The sequence below is a fragment of the Stylophora pistillata genome, chromosome 4 (assembly GCF_964205215.1).
Source record: "Stylophora pistillata chromosome 4, jaStyPist1.2, whole genome shotgun sequence".
Classification (NCBI taxonomy): domain Eukaryota; kingdom Metazoa; phylum Cnidaria; class Anthozoa; order Scleractinia; family Pocilloporidae; genus Stylophora; species Stylophora pistillata.
In genome coordinates this window covers 4,625,053-4,642,588 of record NC_142522.1, presented here as the reverse complement: position 1 = coordinate 4,642,588, position 17,536 = coordinate 4,625,053, and the positions used below count along the sequence as shown (strand labels likewise).

The window sequence follows — 17,536 nt, the reverse complement described above, 5'->3', positions numbered from 1 at the left end:
TTTCCTTACACTTAGGTAGCACGGAAAGCCGTAAAACTCTTGAACAAAAGCTCATCTTTCGAACCGGCAGTCTAAATCCCACGGCTATCAACGAACGCGTTGCCATGTTCCCACCAATAACGTAACTCCATTTTCTGCCTTTAAAAGCACACACAACCCACAATTCCTCTATTCGCTCCGACGAAGGGCTAACGCTCGGAAATTCAGCTTTTATAATCGTAACGGTGGCCAATTTACCATTTCAACTTTGTTGATATATTCAAATTATGATCACACAGGGGGAGCTGCAGTGGTGAAATGGCATTCGCTTCCCACCAATGTGACCCGGGTTCGCTTCCCGGCCCCATTTTCATTTGAAGGTAGAGTTTGTTGTTTGTTTTTCTCTAGGTTCTCCGGTTTTCCTCCCTCCACGAAAACCAACACTTCTAAATTCAAATTCGATGTCATCACGTACACTTTATAACGAGCTCTAAGCTCTTTCTTTATACGTGGGTAAACAATTACATTTACATTTTATTTTTTACATGATCTGTAATGGGAAAACAAAACAACACCGTCAAATTCGGTGTTCAGGGGTGTTTCGGCTGTTCCGGCGTTCCGTGATGTTCCGGGGTGTTCTGGTGTTCCGGGATGTTCCGGTGTTCCGGGGTGTTCCGGTGTTCCGAGATGTTCCAATGTTCCAGTGTTCCTGATTTTAGTACATGCCTTGCGTAATCTCACAAAATATGCATTTTAAAGTCAGAGGAAACTGAAGAAAGGGTGCGTCGGATTGTTTACAGGTTGGTTTTGTGTTTTAGCATCTGCCTATAATTATGCTTTCATGCAGCAGCAGTTCGGAATGAGATTACAGGCCAGCGTACCCAGCGAGTAATTCGTATTCCGAGCATATACGGGATCATTTTTAGGCCTTACCGTTATGAAATTTAAACTACGATTCTTGTGCTAACCTTCGATCTGACCTTCCATCGAAACTGAACAACGCAACGCTCTGTGGGTCTTTCAACGTTCGCAAATACAACTGGTTTACTACTTTTTATCGTGTTGTCAAATCACTTGTCTCTGCCGATGACGGTCCTTCTCGTTTCACATAAGAGATTCTCAAATCTCACGGCTTGAAAATTGGCCACCAAATCTCAAATTACCATTGCAAGAGTAAGATATGATTCGCTCGTTTCTGAAGGATCCACCTATCCATATCTAAAACATGCCTTTACGCCTTGATAAGCACTTTACACAGAGCTCCTAACCCTTCGCTTCTAAAATTTAGAAGGACCGTGACATGGGATTTTTGTCTCTGGAGGAGCCGGTTAAATGTTCATTCGGCTAATATACAAAGGTAATTTTTTTCTTTTAAAAGCAAAATCTACCGAGCTTCAGCAACACATTTGCAACAATGCAACAATAATTTGATGCTATTGAATTACAGCCACCGTGTAATGAACAATGACATCCTAAATAAACTTTATAGGTCTTACAATGGCGTCATCGAGGTGACGTGTTCCTCAACCTCAGCAAGGCTTTCGACACTGTCCACCGACCAAATTATGCTCGAGTAACTACATTGTTTAGGTTAAAACATATTACATCTTATAACACCAAATTCCCATCGATTATATGTTTAATAGTATCGAAAATTTAGATGTACAATCAATTATGTCGTACTTGTTGATTTTTCTCTAACAGGGCCGTTCTGAATAATCACGTCCGTGACGGTAAATGGTCACGCAAGGTTGAAAAGCTACAAAACCAACTGAGAAGTCATTGTATTTTGAAGAAGTAGGCGCGGGACATGCCGACCCTTGTCTTTTCCTCGAAACAGTCAGGTCCTCTTTGGCGTTCAGTCAAAAAAATCTCAGTATATTTCTTATCATCCCAAAAGTCCTCGACCAAAGACAGCATTTTTGAGCGAATACCGAGAGAGGAGCTGGTGCCGAATATCAGATCTGGGCTTCGAGACAGGAAGTTCCTCCCAGGCTCTACGGATGGAGGTTTCCCAGAATTCTTAGGAGAACCAAGTAACTCTTTCCCCCTCGGTTTGCGAATCTGTAATGGAAAGCAATTCTCTTTGGGAGAGTTGAGTGCAAAATGTACGGAGTACGTGCAGAAAAACAACTCTCTAAGCCCTGCAATCTTATTCCGCGGACTACCCGCCAAAACGGCAGAAGATTTCTTGACTATAACCCAATCTATTGAGGGGAAGCCTTTGAGTTATGCTGGCGGCAACGTTCCCAGGCCCCGCGCCATAGAAAACTCTGAGATCTACCAAGTTAACACTGAAGATCAAGCTATGACGATCGAATTGCATCATGAAATGGCATATAGTAGTTCCTTTCCTTCGAAGGTACTTTAAAACTCTGTCTCTGTCAGTTTGCCTGTCTCTCTATTTCCCAATACCTACACAGTTAGAGGGGTCACTTCGCTCTCAGTTTTGGATGACTTGGTCTTGAGTACCTATTGACAAAATAGATTCTACAAGTAATCTCTTTCTTTCCAGGTGTTCTTTTTTTGCTTGCAAGAGCCTGCAGACGGTTGTGGCGGTGAGACACCGCTGGCCAAGAGCAGCGAAATTCTTCTCAAACTTGACCCCGAAGTCGTGAGGAAGTTAGACAGTAAAGGAGTGAAGTATGCAGGTTATTGGCCCGACAAATCTCGCGCAGAGTACATGAGCTGGCAGCAGCAGTTTTATACTGATAATAAAGAGGTATTGGCACGGAAAACATCGGATACCGACAACCGTACCCGTTCGTTATCCTTGACTGCTTTCTTGTTATTCACAGCTGATTTTAAGACCGTGTGCGTTATCATAGCTTGAGAGAAGAAAAAAAAAAACATTCCGATGTAAATTCTTTTGGAAACGCCACTCAAACTTCCTAGGCATAGGAAAAAAAGTTCGAGATAATGATAGCGCGGGGGGTTAAAGTATGTAAAATTCGCTTTCACCCAATTTCCCACGGCCAAAAGTTTGAGACTCTGGGCATCGATCTAACTAATGCCCTAAATTTATTCTCAGTTTCACGAACTGATTGTTTCGTAAAATATCCTTTACTTTTCCTTCACTTAATTAGGAATCACAAATTAACAAATGTTAACACCACAGCTACACAATTTAAACAATAGAGTGTTTCTGTCGAGGAACTATCGGCTGATAGTTGCCCCGCGGAAATTTGATGTTCTTAAAACAAATATTTGCTCGAGAAGCGAAGCTTCGAGTACATTGGCTAAATAGTAAATTATATCTGTCAGAATTGAAAAGTCACTGTTTTTCCGATCTACCTAACTTCGCGGCCGTCAAATCATTCAAAAATTTTCACGCATGAGCACTATCCATCCGGGTATTTTCCGCGGACGGGCACTATGGGTTGGTGGTTTCTCTTCACGGATGAGCACTATTGCGTCACGTGATCAATTTAAACCGATAAGAATCCGAGAAAATTTAGCGGTGGGGAACTATAATGAGTTATGGATGCACGCGGGAGATTTGCTCACGTCAGCTGCGTACACCCATGGGCAAATGGTGGACACTGAATAGACCAATCAGAGCGCGCGCTTTACTTTCGTTATGTTATGATACAAAGTACTTCTCATTATCTTTCTTTTTTCTTTAAGGAGGCGGAAAAGAAAGCCAAGCAACTCTATGACACGGTAACATGGGACGACAACGGTGACATGCATTGGTCCAACATTAAGCCTGCCTTCCTCCGTCATCCGAAAACGGGAGAATATATCTGGTTCAACCAAGTAACAATCCACCACCACACCTATTATAAGTCATTGCCAATGTTTAAGAGTGTGGAGCTCCCGCCTCACAAGTATCCATGTACCGTCTACTATGGAGACGGAAGCACCATCGAACCGGAAGTGATCCAACACTTGAGAGCTGTATCATGGTCATGCGCAGTTGGATTTCGTTGGAGGGAGGGTGATTTATTAGTGTTGGATAATCTGACTGTTCAGCACGGAAGAATCGGCTTCACAGGAAAGCGAGAAATACTTGTGCATTTGACGACCGATTGAACGTCAGTGCTCACGGGAAGACTTTTCATCAAGTCATGAATCACGAAATATTTTCGCAGTTATTTGACCTTGAATCATTTGCTTGAAGGTTTTCTTTCAAATGTAAAAAGAAGCAGTCAACATATTAATGATTATGTAGATATCTATAAAACTCTTTTGATTAAATGTTCGACAGAAATCAGATCTTTACTGGCCGATCAGAACGAGGGTCTGGGGCTTGATTGCTCGTGGGAACTCAGAATTTTTATCTTTGTCTCACGCTGGTAACAAGACGAATACACATCTTTCTCGAATGAAACTGCAAGTTTATTTGAAATAAAAAGAGAAATCAACTGCAATTCACTTGGGCAACGAGGCAAAAGCCAGGAAAAGTCAGCTTGCTTCCAATTGTCTAGACTTCAATAAATTTTATGCAAAGCTCATTAAGGCGGGGTAAACCCAAATTTTGGCGAAAAACAGGATTGTTTGTTTTCCATAGACTTTAATCATTATGATATCAAACTTATAAATTGAATTTAACGTTCTGAACCTGATATGGCACCCACAGTACTCTAATCGCGGCGTAGTAGTTTACTGGTTAAAATGTCATCATTTTCGTGAACGTATTGTTGTTCGAAATCAAGAAAGGATAAATCTTATCTTGATTTCGAACGTTAAGTTTCTTTTTTGCCTTCCCCATGAAATATATTTTGTATTTACGCGCGACGCTCGTGATCTGCCTGTTAAACTCGTGCGCGCGCGACTCGCGTGCCCGTGCTTTAGGATTAGGTTAATAATAATATCGTAAGCAAATCACGCGGACCTTTTTATTTTTGACATGTGCATAAATAAGTAAAAAGAATGGATTCCACTGGGTTAGTCTCTGTTGGTGATTGTTGTAAATAAAATTCATAACTTCTCTGGTGATCGTGCTTATAACAGGAAGAGGACATCCAAATAGTGAAATCATATCACTGAGGCGGAAGGGATTAGCAAAACGTCGCAGAAGCATGCACAGAAATTAAGTACCATCACATATACTCCTTTGCTGACACTTAATGACCGGAGGAGAGATACCCAAAGCATCAGCCAACCTTGGAATATCGTTTTTCAACACGAAAGTCAACTGCACACCCGACCGCGTCCAAGGCATCGAAGTTAAAGAGTTCGTAGTTTTCGTGTGGAAACTCGGGATTTTTTGACTGATTAATGTCATACAGGAGCATAAAATCGTCTTCGTCAATAATTGCATCAACATAACATTCCAAAACTAAGTTTCTAGTCTCTTTAAATGACGCCATTTAATGAACACACATGTCACTTACCACTTTCACGGAAACGTCCGTGTACTCATTTTAGTCACGTTGTCTTAATGTTTACAAGTGACGTGACCGACGAGGTTCTGGTTCCCAGTTTCTTTCGGTTATGGTGTCATGTCCGCGTCATAGATTTGTCCGATTCTTAAGCCTTGGTCAAACGGCGCATGATAGTCGATGATAGTTGATTCTCTTCAAACTATCATCAACTATCACCAACTATCATTCGCATGGTCAAACGGCCAAAAACATTCGTGATAGTTAACGACTATTCATCGAAGTGGAGGTGGTTAGTGGTGGATATTTACCTCGCCGCTTCGCGGCTCGGTAAATATCCACCGCAAACCACCGACACTGAAGTGAATAGTTGTTTTAGTCTATACTAAAACAGTGAGATAATATACACCACCGTCGTTAATTTTAGTGATTTCTTCGCTTGTCACGGATGCAAACCGGGACGCCATTTTTTTCCGAGTTGCTCGGAGGTAAATAGCAAAGGTTATTCGGAGTTTGACTAGCCAATCAGAGCGCGCCTTCAACGCTATCCACTGATTTAGTATATACTAATTAACAATTATAATTATGTTAATTATAACATAACCAAAGTAAAGCGCGCGCTCTGATTGGTCAATTTAGCGTCCCCCATTTGCCCACGTGAGCAAATGCAAAGACTATTTTTCCGCGCGCTTGTTTTTTCTAGTCACGTAAGATTTGTTAAATAAAAGGGAACTCTTTAGCTACAATGTATCAATGTTATGTTATAAAACAAATGGTAAACACCACAGCGTACACTATTGAGTTATGGATGCACTTGGGAGGTTTGCTAAGCACTCAAGAAGCTAGAGTCGCTCTCGGTTATCGCCTCGAGCGACTCTTACGCTTCTTTCGTGCTTAGCAACCTCCCGCGTGCATCCATAACTCAATAGTGTACGCTGTGGTGTTTACCATTTGTTAATTATAACATAACCAAAGTAAAGCGTTATAATTGTTATAATTACTATTGTTCTCGCAGAACGCTCGTTTTTTCGCCTACGGGATGATGGTCTGAGACGAGTCGAGGAGAGATTGGCCTGAGTTCTAGCGCTGTAGTCCTAGACTTATCTCGTACCCACATGCTACCGCGTAACTGTAAATTAGAGCAGCTGTAAATTAAGGATCCTTGGATCCTTATCATGAACTGCTTTGCCGTGAAAGGGTACGAGTCTAATGCTAGAACCGAGTTTGCAGACCTCTCAGTGCTAGCCCTCGTCCCTCAAGGCCCCATACAGTCTCATGAGCAAAGAAACACTCGTACCTAAGCGCTAAAAATTAGGACTTGCTTGCAATCTAGGACGCCTGTAATGGGATAACTCGGCCCATCTTAAAAATTGTCCGACTGCGAAGGATCTAGTTTTAACCTCAAAATTATTCTTTGCTTCGACTCCAGTCACTCTACATCAAGATCCCCCCTTTTCCTTTGAGGATTCGATGAGATATGTTCTCAGGAAGGTCACATTTTTTGTCGTGGACGACCAGCAGATCTTAGTGAAAGCGCTAAAACAGACATGGGTGAATCTATGGGTCAGTAAAGTTCCAAATCGATAGATGATCGATCTGTTTTGTAGAGTGATTGTTTCTTTTTATTCCTATATCTTTCTTTCTTTCTTTCTTTCTTTCTCTATTTTTTCTTTATTTTGTTTATTTGTTTGGTCTGTTTTCTTCTTCTTCTTCTTCCAATTCGCTTATCGTGCTTTCGCGATTTCGGATTCGGACAGAAACGTACTGGGGCCAAGACTTCCGTGGGATAAATGTGAATGATTAGTACTGGATTCTAGTATTACGAAATGCCCAGCACACATGCGTCAGCGGAATGCGAAGAGAAAGTGAGATATTTTCACGAGGAACTAGTGTCTCTTTGATTGAAATCAAATTTCGACCTTAGTTATGGTCAAGGAGACAACACTTTACGGTAAAATTGTGAATTAACTCTTACTTAGTTAGCTTAGGGTTGCTTTCTTCCAAAATTTTAGTCTGGAACGTGGAGATCGTCGAGATAATTTTCCGCCGGGTGTGCTCCGCATGGACGCTTGACAACGGATCTTGTGATCGGCAATTGTAACAGGAATGTAGAATATGATCCCTTATTCTTTTTACAGAGACTCTTGGCGTAGATCCGTCCGCCACCCCGAGTGAAATTAAGAAATCTTATCGTAAACTCGCCTTGAAGTATCATCCGGATAAAAATCCAGATGCCGGTGACAAGGTAAGTAACTTTTAGGCTCATGTAATATTGTTCAAGGTTTTCTTTCGGGCTCTATTTTTTAATCAAAGTACTGTCCTTTTTATCAAGAAATGTGCGTCGCATTCGGAATTTTTACTATAACACGATTTCGCGAAAATAATTCAACTTCAGCGTTTCTAGATCGTAATTGTAAATAAAGATTTAGTTGATTGATACAAAATACATAAGGACTTTGTTTGCATGTCCATAGTTGGCTCGACGCTCAATATAGATTTAACTCGTAGCTACCAGCGTGTAGTGTGCACGCTTATTCGATTTGTTATCGAAAAAATACGTTGCAATAATAGCTAAATCTCTTTTAATCCTCTTTAATTTAAAAGGTACGTCTTGATTATCCAATTGTATTGCGGGTAGCTACGAATCATAGATGTGTCTGTCTATCCGTAAGCAATTCGCATCAAATGTTACCGTTGCTGAATGAATAATTGAATGGTCAATACCACATTCTTTCAATTTAGACCTTAAATCAATATATACGGTAGAGGTATGGACATTGTTAGAAACTGTGAGGAAGTAATTTGAAGAAAAAATGCCGAGATAGCTTTAACATACCCAAAAGGCTTGTATGTTTACCATGGAAATTATTTTAAACGGTGAAACCAGCTGGAGGTTTACTGTAGAAGTAAAAAAAAATTTCAGTTTTTTATAAGCATAGATACCCATCTGTCGACACTATCTACCACAGGAGGGAAGCTGAAAACTCGCGGCATTCTTGAGCACATTTTGTTTGTTAAACTCACTCTTACCACTAAAGTTAATCTGAAGAGATTTCCTAAATTTTTGCAAGTGAATATTTCAGACAACTACTAAAAAAACAAGAACAATGACAACGGAAAGCACCAGAAGAAAAAGAAAGGTGCAATACAATAGAGATTACTAACACTGAAAGGAAGACATTAAAAATGTAAACTTTAGGCTCATCCTCAGTGTAAAAACCTGTGAAGCTCACGAGTGACGTAAAACAAAGACAACAAAACATAAACAATAGCGTACAGCAAAACATTACCTCATGAAACAAAGAAAACCTCGTCAGGTTTTTACACCGAGGATAACCCAAACTTTAACTCCCAGTGACTGAGGGGCAACAATCTTTTTCTTTCCAAAAACCCACAATATTCCCCTGTCCTGTATTTACATATAAGGCAATGTTGGTGAGAGGAGATTTTTTATAAACACCCAAGAGGTTTTTTTTGTCTCAACAATGGTAAATCACTTTTTTTATGATACAAAACTTTGAAGGCTGGTTGGCTGCATGTGATGCTTTAATGCATGTGATGCTTTAATGTGACAGCGTGGTACTGTTAGTGAGCTTCTATGTGCTAGTTGATGTTTTGCTGTGTAGCCGCGTGATGTGGTTCCAGTCAATACCCACTAATTGACCCTTGCTCACCATAGAGTCTCCTGTAGCTCAGTGGTTAGAGCATCCGACTAGATCACGGACGGTCGTGGGTTCAAATCCCATCTGGAAACTCGATTTTTAAAAACTGAAATGGTTAAATATAAAGAATAAATTGGTGATGTTCTGATTACAGCCCAAGTGACCCATAGCATCTGTCACTAGTGCAGGAAATAGCATTCCAAATGTGGAAGATCACTTACAAGTAAATTATACTTGGTTGAGGGCATTTATCAGCTTCAAAAGAATTCAGTCTTAGAAATAATTGTAAACTTTGGTACACACATATTTTCACTTTTGTTTTATTAAATTATTTCAGGGCTCAACACTAACGGTAGCCCACCAGCTACAGACTAGTAAAAATTCAGTTTTGGCTAGTGGTTTTTGATTTCCACAAGCCAATTTGGCTAGTAAACAAACTGAAATTGTCGTAACATCTAAGACGACACTAGCCACTTGGCTAGTAAGTTGAAAAGTTAGTGAGGAGCCCTGTATTTAGTTTGCAAGTTGATCAGTTGAATATTTGATTAATTAAAATCTCTTTTTCAATCAGGTTTATTTTCAAATGCCCACAAAATGTTGCAGCCTAACCTTCATGCTTGTTTTAGAATATTTATCTTGCACAGATGGAGACCCTCCTTGTAACTAGATGAGCAAGACAGCATGGCTTATTTAATGGCATGATACAATGAATAAAACTGAAGGGCTTTAGATTATTACTGAATTAACTTTTCAACTCCCATGAATCACCAAAACTAGGGCTTGAAATTGTGACTGTATTGAGCACATTAATTTCAAGCCCTGCAAACAGAATTTCTTGTTACAGTAACGAGCAGACAGGGGATGAGAACAAAAAAAAATTCAATTTGGAGGTTATTAGTTGATCCAATAATAAATTCTCAGAAATAAAATTATAAGAATTGTATAACCGATAGTAGGGAGAATTACTAATGGGATCTGGGAGCAGAAAGGGTTAATCTTAATATGTCTCAGAAGTTGAAAGATTTCAGGTCATTAAGTATGACATTATTCTTGAGAGTTCTTTCTTGCATGCAACTTTGTGTTTTGGTTTTGAAAAATTTTTCATCTTATCACAGGTTACATGCAGGCATGAGTATTATTCAAAGCAGTTAAGAATTAAAAAAATAATTGCATAGATACAGAGAATGCTTTGAAAATGTAGTGTTTTAGATGAGATTTTAAAATTAACTCCTCAATGCAATGGGGAGTACTATAAAAACCCACTAAGATTTAGGGCCTGACTCAGGTGAATTGTTATGTTGTTGAAATCCCAAAAGGTTGAAAAAACAAGAATAGTTTTGTATGAGGTTCAAGTACATTTTACTATTCTGTTTATTTATTCATTTATTTTTACAGTTTAAGCAGATTTCCCATGCCTATGAAGTCTTGTCTGATGAAAAGAAAAGGAAGATTTATGACGAAGGAGGAGAAGAAGCTCTAAATGGTGGCTCAGAAATGGGTGGATTCCATTCTCCAATGGATATTTTCGACATGTTCTTTGGCACTGGGCATGGGCGTAACAGACCGCATCATGGTGAGCGCAGAGGAAAGGACATGGTACACCAGCTCAAGGTACTTGTGGCTCACTTAATCTAGAAATTTTTTCTTGAAAATGTTTTCAAAAGGTGGTAAGCTGCTGGGAATTTACTGTGAATCCTAGCAATTGGCAAACACAAGAAATTGTGTGGAACTGGTGTTTTAATGAATGGTGTAATTGGAGGTTGTGTTGTAAGGTGAAAACCTAAACATGAGGGCCTGCTTGCAAAGCTAATCAGACTGAGGTTAGAGATCTGTTTAATGAGCTTTTCATTTTATATGTCTTAGTAGCAGTTGTTTTGTTTATAGTGTATAATAAATGAACATTCTTTTGTCTTAGGTGTCCTTGGAGGACATGTACAATGGTACTACAAAACAGCTTGCTTTGCAGAAAAATGTCATCTGTAGCAAGTGTGAGGGACGAGGAGGAAAGAAGGTCAGTTTTGCCAGTCGAAATTTTCATCAAAAACTTCCCATTTCCATAACATTAAGAAGTAATGTTTCAGGGACAGAACTCTACACATCTATCCATTTTAGCATACTGAGTGACTGATCTGAAATGTTTTTAATTATATAATAATAATAATAATAATAATAATAATAATAATAATGATGATGATTATTATGTTCATTGTGATAGGATAGGAGAATTTATTTATGGGTAATTTTTCACTTGTAAAAGACATAATGAAAAACTGTCTACATTCAGTATGCTGTTCATGGACTAAAAGCTTTCCTAGTGAGAAAAAAAAAATTTAAAAAAAGGTGTCAGTTGTTTGTTTGTTTGTTTTTTTCAGTAGCAAGGCTGCTGCAAGTTCTAATTGATATGAATGGCAGCAAGTTCTATAAACTAAATAGGCCAACTAATGATATTAAATGCATGATAAACCGTGCAAAGGCACCATTCCTTAGTGTAAAGCAGTTGATATTTGGGACAATTAGAATGATGACATTTTGATGTTTGCAGGGTTCAGTTGGAAGTTGTAATACTTGTCATGGCAGTGGGACATACGTCAGGATTAATCATATTGCGCCCGGGATGGTTCAGCAAATTCAGACGCAATGCAGGGATTGTGGAGGGTCGGGAGAGAGAATAGCAGGTAATTTCCTATTTCCGAATTACCCTTGGCCTCATTTTCAAAACGAGTCCTGGTGCTCATCCTTTCATATGATTATAAGTTTTCATTCACATGCAAATTAAACTCATTTTCACAAGAATGCTTGAGCACCAGGCCTCGATTTGAAAATGAGACCAAGGGTAATTCGGAAATGGGCTATTGGGTGATGCACACAAGCTACAGGATTTAACGTTCCGTACAGAAGTGTGAAAATCTTTTTTTTTTATCTTAAAACGAAACTGAAATCAGTTGAGCAAATCGGCAGAATTTTTGTTTTTTGATATTAAAACGGAAGGCCATAGGTAGGATTTACGGTTACCGACAGAAGTGAAAGAACTATTTTAAATAGTCTTGACAGCTAAGCTGAAACAGTTAAGCAAATCAGCTGATTTTTTTTAAAAATAAAACTGAAGGCCATGTTGTAGTTCAATTTTATACTTGGTTCAAATTTTATTTTCCTTTGTTCTCGGTCTTGTTAATGTATGGTAATGAGTTGGAAACAAAAGAAAATAAAATTTGAACCAAGGATAAAATTGAACTACAACAGCCACATGCAAGATTTGAGGTGATTTACTGAATGTAATATTATTTGAGTGCTTCAGGAATTTCAGTAGAGTTATAACGTCTTTTTGCTTTGTTGTGTTATGTTGGTGCTTTTTTTCCCCGGGATATGGAACTCTTTAGAGACATTGGATCATCCAACAAATTATTAATAACCATAATAATAATAATAATAATAATAATAATAATAATAATGATAATAAAGCATTTATATAGCGCTAAGCTTGACTAGTTCTCCGTTGCGCTTTACAAAATTATAGACTAATTAACATAGCGATTAAATTATAAAAAATCGTAAATTAAAAAGCGTCTTTGAACAAGTATGTTTTAAGGTTCTTGAAAATTGCAACAAATTCAGATGTTTTCAGGGAATATGGTAAATCGTTCCAAAGCTTGGGACCGGCAATGGAGAAGCCACGGTCACCATAGTTCTTTCGAAATGTTCTTGGAACCATCAGGAGCATTTGTGATGAGGAACGCAGTACACGAGAGCCATAATTCCTTTGATGCAACAGTTCAGCAATATAAGTTGGAGCTAAGCCATGTAGACCTTTATAGACAAGTAGAAGTATTTTGAAGATAATGCGATACTTAACATTACAATGTTTCCTTTCTGCAGAAAAGGATCGGTGTAAGAACTGTCAGGGTAAAAAGACAATCAAAGAACGTAAAATCCTGGAGGTGCATATCGACAGAGGAATGAAGGACGGTCAAAAGATCACGTTTTCTTCGGAGGGAGATCAAGAACCTGGTATTGAACCAGGTGACATCATCATCATTCTTGACGAAAAGCCTCATCCAGTTTTCCGGCGAGATGACTTGGATCTGCATATGAAAATGGTATGTTAATGATCTAGCCTGCTAAGCAGGCGTAATTTTGGCGAGCGAATGCTTAATGGACGTAGAAGGCTGGGGAGAGGAAGAAATTTGGACCAAGGGGGTGAGCGACGGTGAAAAAAATAAGGAGGGGGTGGGGGAGTGGGTCATGCCCTGGATGTCCTGAGGGTGGATAACGCTGTTCACTGGATAAATTTTATCTAGTGGATAGCGCTGTGTATTTTGTTATCTCTTACCTGCTGGGTAGCGTTATCCGTTCTTTGAAATGGGCTTAGAACAGGTATACAGAATTAAAGGGGTCCCATGAACTCTTATCTGTTAAAGATTTCACTGTAATTCACTTATAAATGTAATTTGTTGTATTATGGAGGTGCCGTGCGAATATCCTTTGGAAACTTGTTGAGCCAATCTTCTGTCTCACTCAAGATTAGATTCAGAAGGTTGTGCGTTGGAGTCTTATACCTTTGCGATGATTTCAATTCCTTTTCAGGAAATCGATCTGGTTGAATCTCTCTGTGGCTTTCAGAAAACAATAGAAATGCTGGATAAAAGACAACTGCTCATTACCTCTCATCCTTCAGATATTATAAAACCTGGTAAGCTATATTCGACCAGTAGTATGACCCTTTTTTTTAGAGGGGGGGGGGGTGGGGGGGGCTCGGGCGATGTGAGGCAAGTAATGAGCGCGCGTGACACTTGAAGTCATGCACCTTTTTTTTTTTTTTTTTCACATGTTCAGTGCAACACGCACATTTCACGGCGTGAAATGCACCATCAAACAGACAACATATTAGAGAGATGTAGCACCGCGTTTACGTGAAACGGCAAACGGCAGCTTGCCCATTCACGTTCCACGTGAAATAGAGCGCGAATCTTGCTGCTTTAGCTTCGCGTGAGCTCACGTTACGGTCGATTTGAAGGTGCTCTTGTGTGAATTACAAGGAATAGTTTTGGTGCCCTTTTGCCGACAATTAGTTTCTACCATGTGAGAGAAAAAGTGAAGAAAATCTTACCTACACGGCAAACGCAAAACAGGTTACTTTCACGTTGAAACAAGAAAGCGCAACAGGCAAACGTGAAAATTTCGCGGGAAAAACAATGTCGTGTGGTCGCTCTTACCGTTTACGTTTCACGTAAAAGCGGTACTAAATCTCTCTATTGTCATAATTTCAGGTGAAGTGAAATGTGTTCGAGATGAAGGAATGCCAAAATACAGGAGCCCATACGAGAAAGGATTTCTAATCATAACATTTTCGGTAAGAACAGTCGTTGCGTTATGTTGACAGTGTAACACTCTAGGAAATGATTGTCAGTTGAATAAGCCCTGGATTTTTAAGCGAACTCTTCTTGTCAGTATAATTACAAATGCATAGAGAGGATCTTGGAGGATATGGAAACTGATGTTTGAGTGTTCGTTTCAGGTAAAGTTTCCTCCAGATGGATTCCTTACCACAGGTGATATTCCTAAACTAGAGCAGCTGCTGCCTCCCCGACACGAAATGATCGTTCCCGAGGATGCAGAAGAAGTCAACCTCGTTAAAATCGATCCTCAGGAACAAGCAAGGAGTCGTATGCGCCATGGGGTAAGCGTGAAAAAGAGATGTTTATTTTCTGATAATTTAATTTCGAACTTAAATGAACGATGCATCTCTGCGTTCGGATCTCTGTCATTGCATCACTGTTTTTGTGCGCGAGATTTTGTAACTGGACGATAGTCAGCCATATAAAGAAATTTGCTTCTGTGCAAGGAGTTCTTGTATACTTAAAGATAGACCGTGACCATAAAGCAGTTGGACAAAAACTGCTGTCTCGTTATTTCCTTATGTTGTAGATAGCCATCGTTTGCACGCACTGTGAACTTGCTTTGAGAATGGTTTCGGTCAAACCGACTCATAATCGCTGTAGAGATCAGTTGTCTCGTTTTAAGCCATCTGTAAATACGCCATTCACAACAAAGCCGTAACATGTTTTAAAGCTGTTTCGTTGAACTCAGTTTGAAATTGTTTCTCCCATAGAAGTTGTATATTTCTCAAAATCAAATTTAGCACATAAGAAAATACACGCGAGTGAAGCCTATGGAAAATTCAGTTTTGAGCAACTACACAGTACAGGACCACTGAGGTGCACCTTGTTAGCATTCTTTGAAGAACGAGGCAGAACACAAAAGGATTCCCGGCGATTCAATAAGATTTAAATAAGAAGCCCTGTGTTCTGTGGTTTTAGCTCGTTTTTGGCGAAGTCCATTTCACGAGAGGCGCACAAAAAATTGGTAGTTTTCGTGCACCTCACTCCCAGAGTTCCGTGCGGCCTGCTAACGTCAATTTTTATTTTTTTAACATTGTTATTTTTTTTTTTTTTTACTTGCACTACAAACTTCGCCGAAAAGGATGGACTACCCCTAGTCTAAGTTAAACCAAACATGTTTTGCTGGTGTGAATGGGCATTAAGTTAATTTTCCATCAGTAAATCTGACGGTATACTTGCCTTTTTCAGGGCTTTCATGACGATGAAGATGGCTATGGCGCACCCAGAGGAGGGGTTCAGTGTCAGTCACAGTAAATAATAACTCAGAATTGTTCACCAGTACACGCTTGAATATAAAATAGCTTCAGTATAATATTCTTCTGATTAAAAAAAAAAACATTGAAAAAATTCTTTTTACCTCTTGCTTTTAACTGCATGTAGGAACGTAGTATAACAAGCGCTGTGTCTCGATGGTGACTGACCCGGACTTAAAAGTGATACCTTTAATTATTTTAATACTCACTTTTTCATGCATTACATCCTCTGCTTCGATTTTGTCCCTTTTTCTTTTTGCCCCACAACATTTTGTGTGTTTCGCATAGTAATCATTTCCATCTTTGAATATTGATAGATGTCTTTTCCAACAGCTTCAAAATGGCTTACTCTGCACACCTCCACCTTCATTTGTTCTATCTTAGTCAGGCTTACAGCTGTGGGGCTAGAACGCGAGAGACACGTTTGAGAGAATAAACACGCTCGAGAGAGGAATCTGAGCCCTATCTATGTGCCATCTAGTTTTAGAGAGAACTCAGGCTCGCGCGCGCATAGACCGCGTGTAGGTGCAAATCACTCGCGACCGCTTTTAGTGAGTCGCCGACGACACCAGTTTTAAATCTTGTGGTCCATTCCACACCTTTTGCGTTTAGGAAGAGCATTATACCTTCGATATGTGGAATTTTCCTTTACTTTTGTACCTATATTATAGATTACGCATTAAAATTTAAATTAGAATTGCGAGTTGAAAACGAGGCTAAGTGATTTTGTTACGCATCTACGTATACATAACAACTATAAGTAATGCATTTTTCTTTTTTTTCTTCTTCTTATTATTCAATTATGCAATTCAAGGGAAATCCATTACTTGACTTGTGAATTTCGCGTTAAATTGCACTTGAAAATCGATATCGCACTCAACGCTTCGCGATTCGTGCGATATCGGTTTTCGCTTGCAATTTAATGCGGAATTCTCTCGTCAAGTAATGAATTTTCTTATAGAATTTACATCGTTTTTCAATTAAGTTTTCTATATTTAACATGCACCTAACTTACCTGTAAGTATTCAAGCAGCAATTATAAACAGTTTAAAGTAATTCTTAATTAAGGTGAGGTAACCTTTTGGCCTTGATTATTGAGTATCTTTGAAAGATCACGAGATAAACTAGGTGTATTTGAACTTCTGATGCATTATGTTGAGTTCTGCTTAGGGAAATAAAATTTCAGTTTCTAAGTAGTCACATGGATTATTTATTCAGGTTACTGTCGTAGATGGCACTTACAAGGGCACAGTAAATGTTTGTTGCAAGGGGCACCTTTCGGCGTGTACTTTGTAATTTAGAAAATAAAGATAAAGTCTGTTTAGAACGAAAGAATGGCTCTTTCTCTTTTTCACATTTTCATTTTTTCTTCTTTTGCTCGTAACCGTACAGATGTCTTTGTTTTGAATTCATTTTTGTATATATTTTTAACTGTAGGTGATAAGCGTTTTGTAATTGATATCCACACTTTGTACTACCCTCTCTCTAAATAAAATTGGTACCCTCTTGCTACGGTACCTGCAGAGGAGGGAGGGTACACAACACAGTTATCCCTTAGCCTTTACACGTTCAGGAGTGGTAAGCAATTTTTTTCTCCTTACAATATCAATAAATTTTAAGCAGAAAGATAACAAGAAGCAAGAACATCATCATCCAGAGGATTCTGTGTGATCTGACACCAAATTTTCAGATCCTCATGATAAGAAATGCATGAAATAAAGACGAGAGGAATGATAGTTAGACTTCGATAGGGAAAGACCCATATGTTGGGCATGGGTTACATCGCCCTACCGGCAAATTCTTCGCCAAAATTATGAGAGAGAATCCGGAATCTGACGGATAGAGCGAATCACTTTGTCGTTCGCTTTTTCTTACGCTTCAGGCAGTGTTTGTTTCAGTTTGAGCTCCCATTGGCTCGT

At 39.2% G+C, this 17,536-nt stretch overlaps 2 protein-coding genes across 2 annotated transcripts; both read left to right on the top strand.

Annotated features, from left to right (window-relative positions):
• Positions 1–687: 687 nt before the first annotated feature.
• LOC111342234 (uncharacterized) lies at positions 688–4,920 on the top strand. Its single transcript, XM_088756328.1, has 4 exons — positions 688–779; positions 1,684–2,341; positions 2,495–2,701; positions 3,607–4,920. Exons 2-4 carry the CDS (start codon positions 1,790–1,792, stop codon positions 4,012–4,014), a joined length of 1,167 nt encoding a protein of 388 aa, XP_088612454.1. The 5' UTR covers positions 688–779; positions 1,684–1,789; the 3' UTR covers positions 4,015–4,920.
• A 2,189-nt stretch (positions 4,921–7,109) lies between these two features.
• Positions 7,110–16,952, top strand: LOC111342225 (dnaJ homolog subfamily A member 1). The gene is made up of 10 exons (XM_088756327.1): positions 7,110–7,257; positions 7,445–7,551; positions 10,364–10,579; positions 10,884–10,979; positions 11,511–11,643; positions 12,842–13,062; positions 13,550–13,655; positions 14,233–14,315; positions 14,481–14,642; positions 15,553–16,952. The coding sequence occupies exons 1-10, from the start codon at positions 7,233–7,235 to the stop codon at positions 15,616–15,618; spliced, it is 1,215 nt and encodes a 404-aa protein (XP_088612453.1). The 5' UTR covers positions 7,110–7,232; the 3' UTR covers positions 15,619–16,952.
• Positions 16,953–17,536: the final 584 nt, after the last annotated feature.

Excerpts from the sequence above, each read along its gene's own strand:
- LOC111342234 (XM_088756328.1), top strand. The coding sequence starts at position 1,790 with ATGCCGACCCTTGTCTTTTCCTCGAAACAGTCAGGTCCTCTTTGGCGT. Across the intron at positions 2,342-2,494 it reads GTAGTTCCTTTCCTTCGAAG|GTGTTCTTTTTTTGCTTGCA; the intron begins GTACTTTAAAAC and ends CTTTCTTTCCAG. Across the intron at positions 2,702-3,606 it reads TTTATACTGATAATAAAGAG|GAGGCGGAAAAGAAAGCCAA; the intron begins GTATTGGCACGG and ends TTTTTCTTTAAG.
- LOC111342225 (XM_088756327.1), top strand. The coding sequence starts at position 7,233 with ATGGTCAAGGAGACAACACTTTACG. Across the intron at positions 10,980-11,510 it reads AGGGACGAGGAGGAAAGAAG|GGTTCAGTTGGAAGTTGTAA; the intron begins GTCAGTTTTGCC and ends TGATGTTTGCAG. Across the intron at positions 13,656-14,232 it reads TTCAGATATTATAAAACCTG|GTGAAGTGAAATGTGTTCGA; the intron begins GTAAGCTATATT and ends TCATAATTTCAG.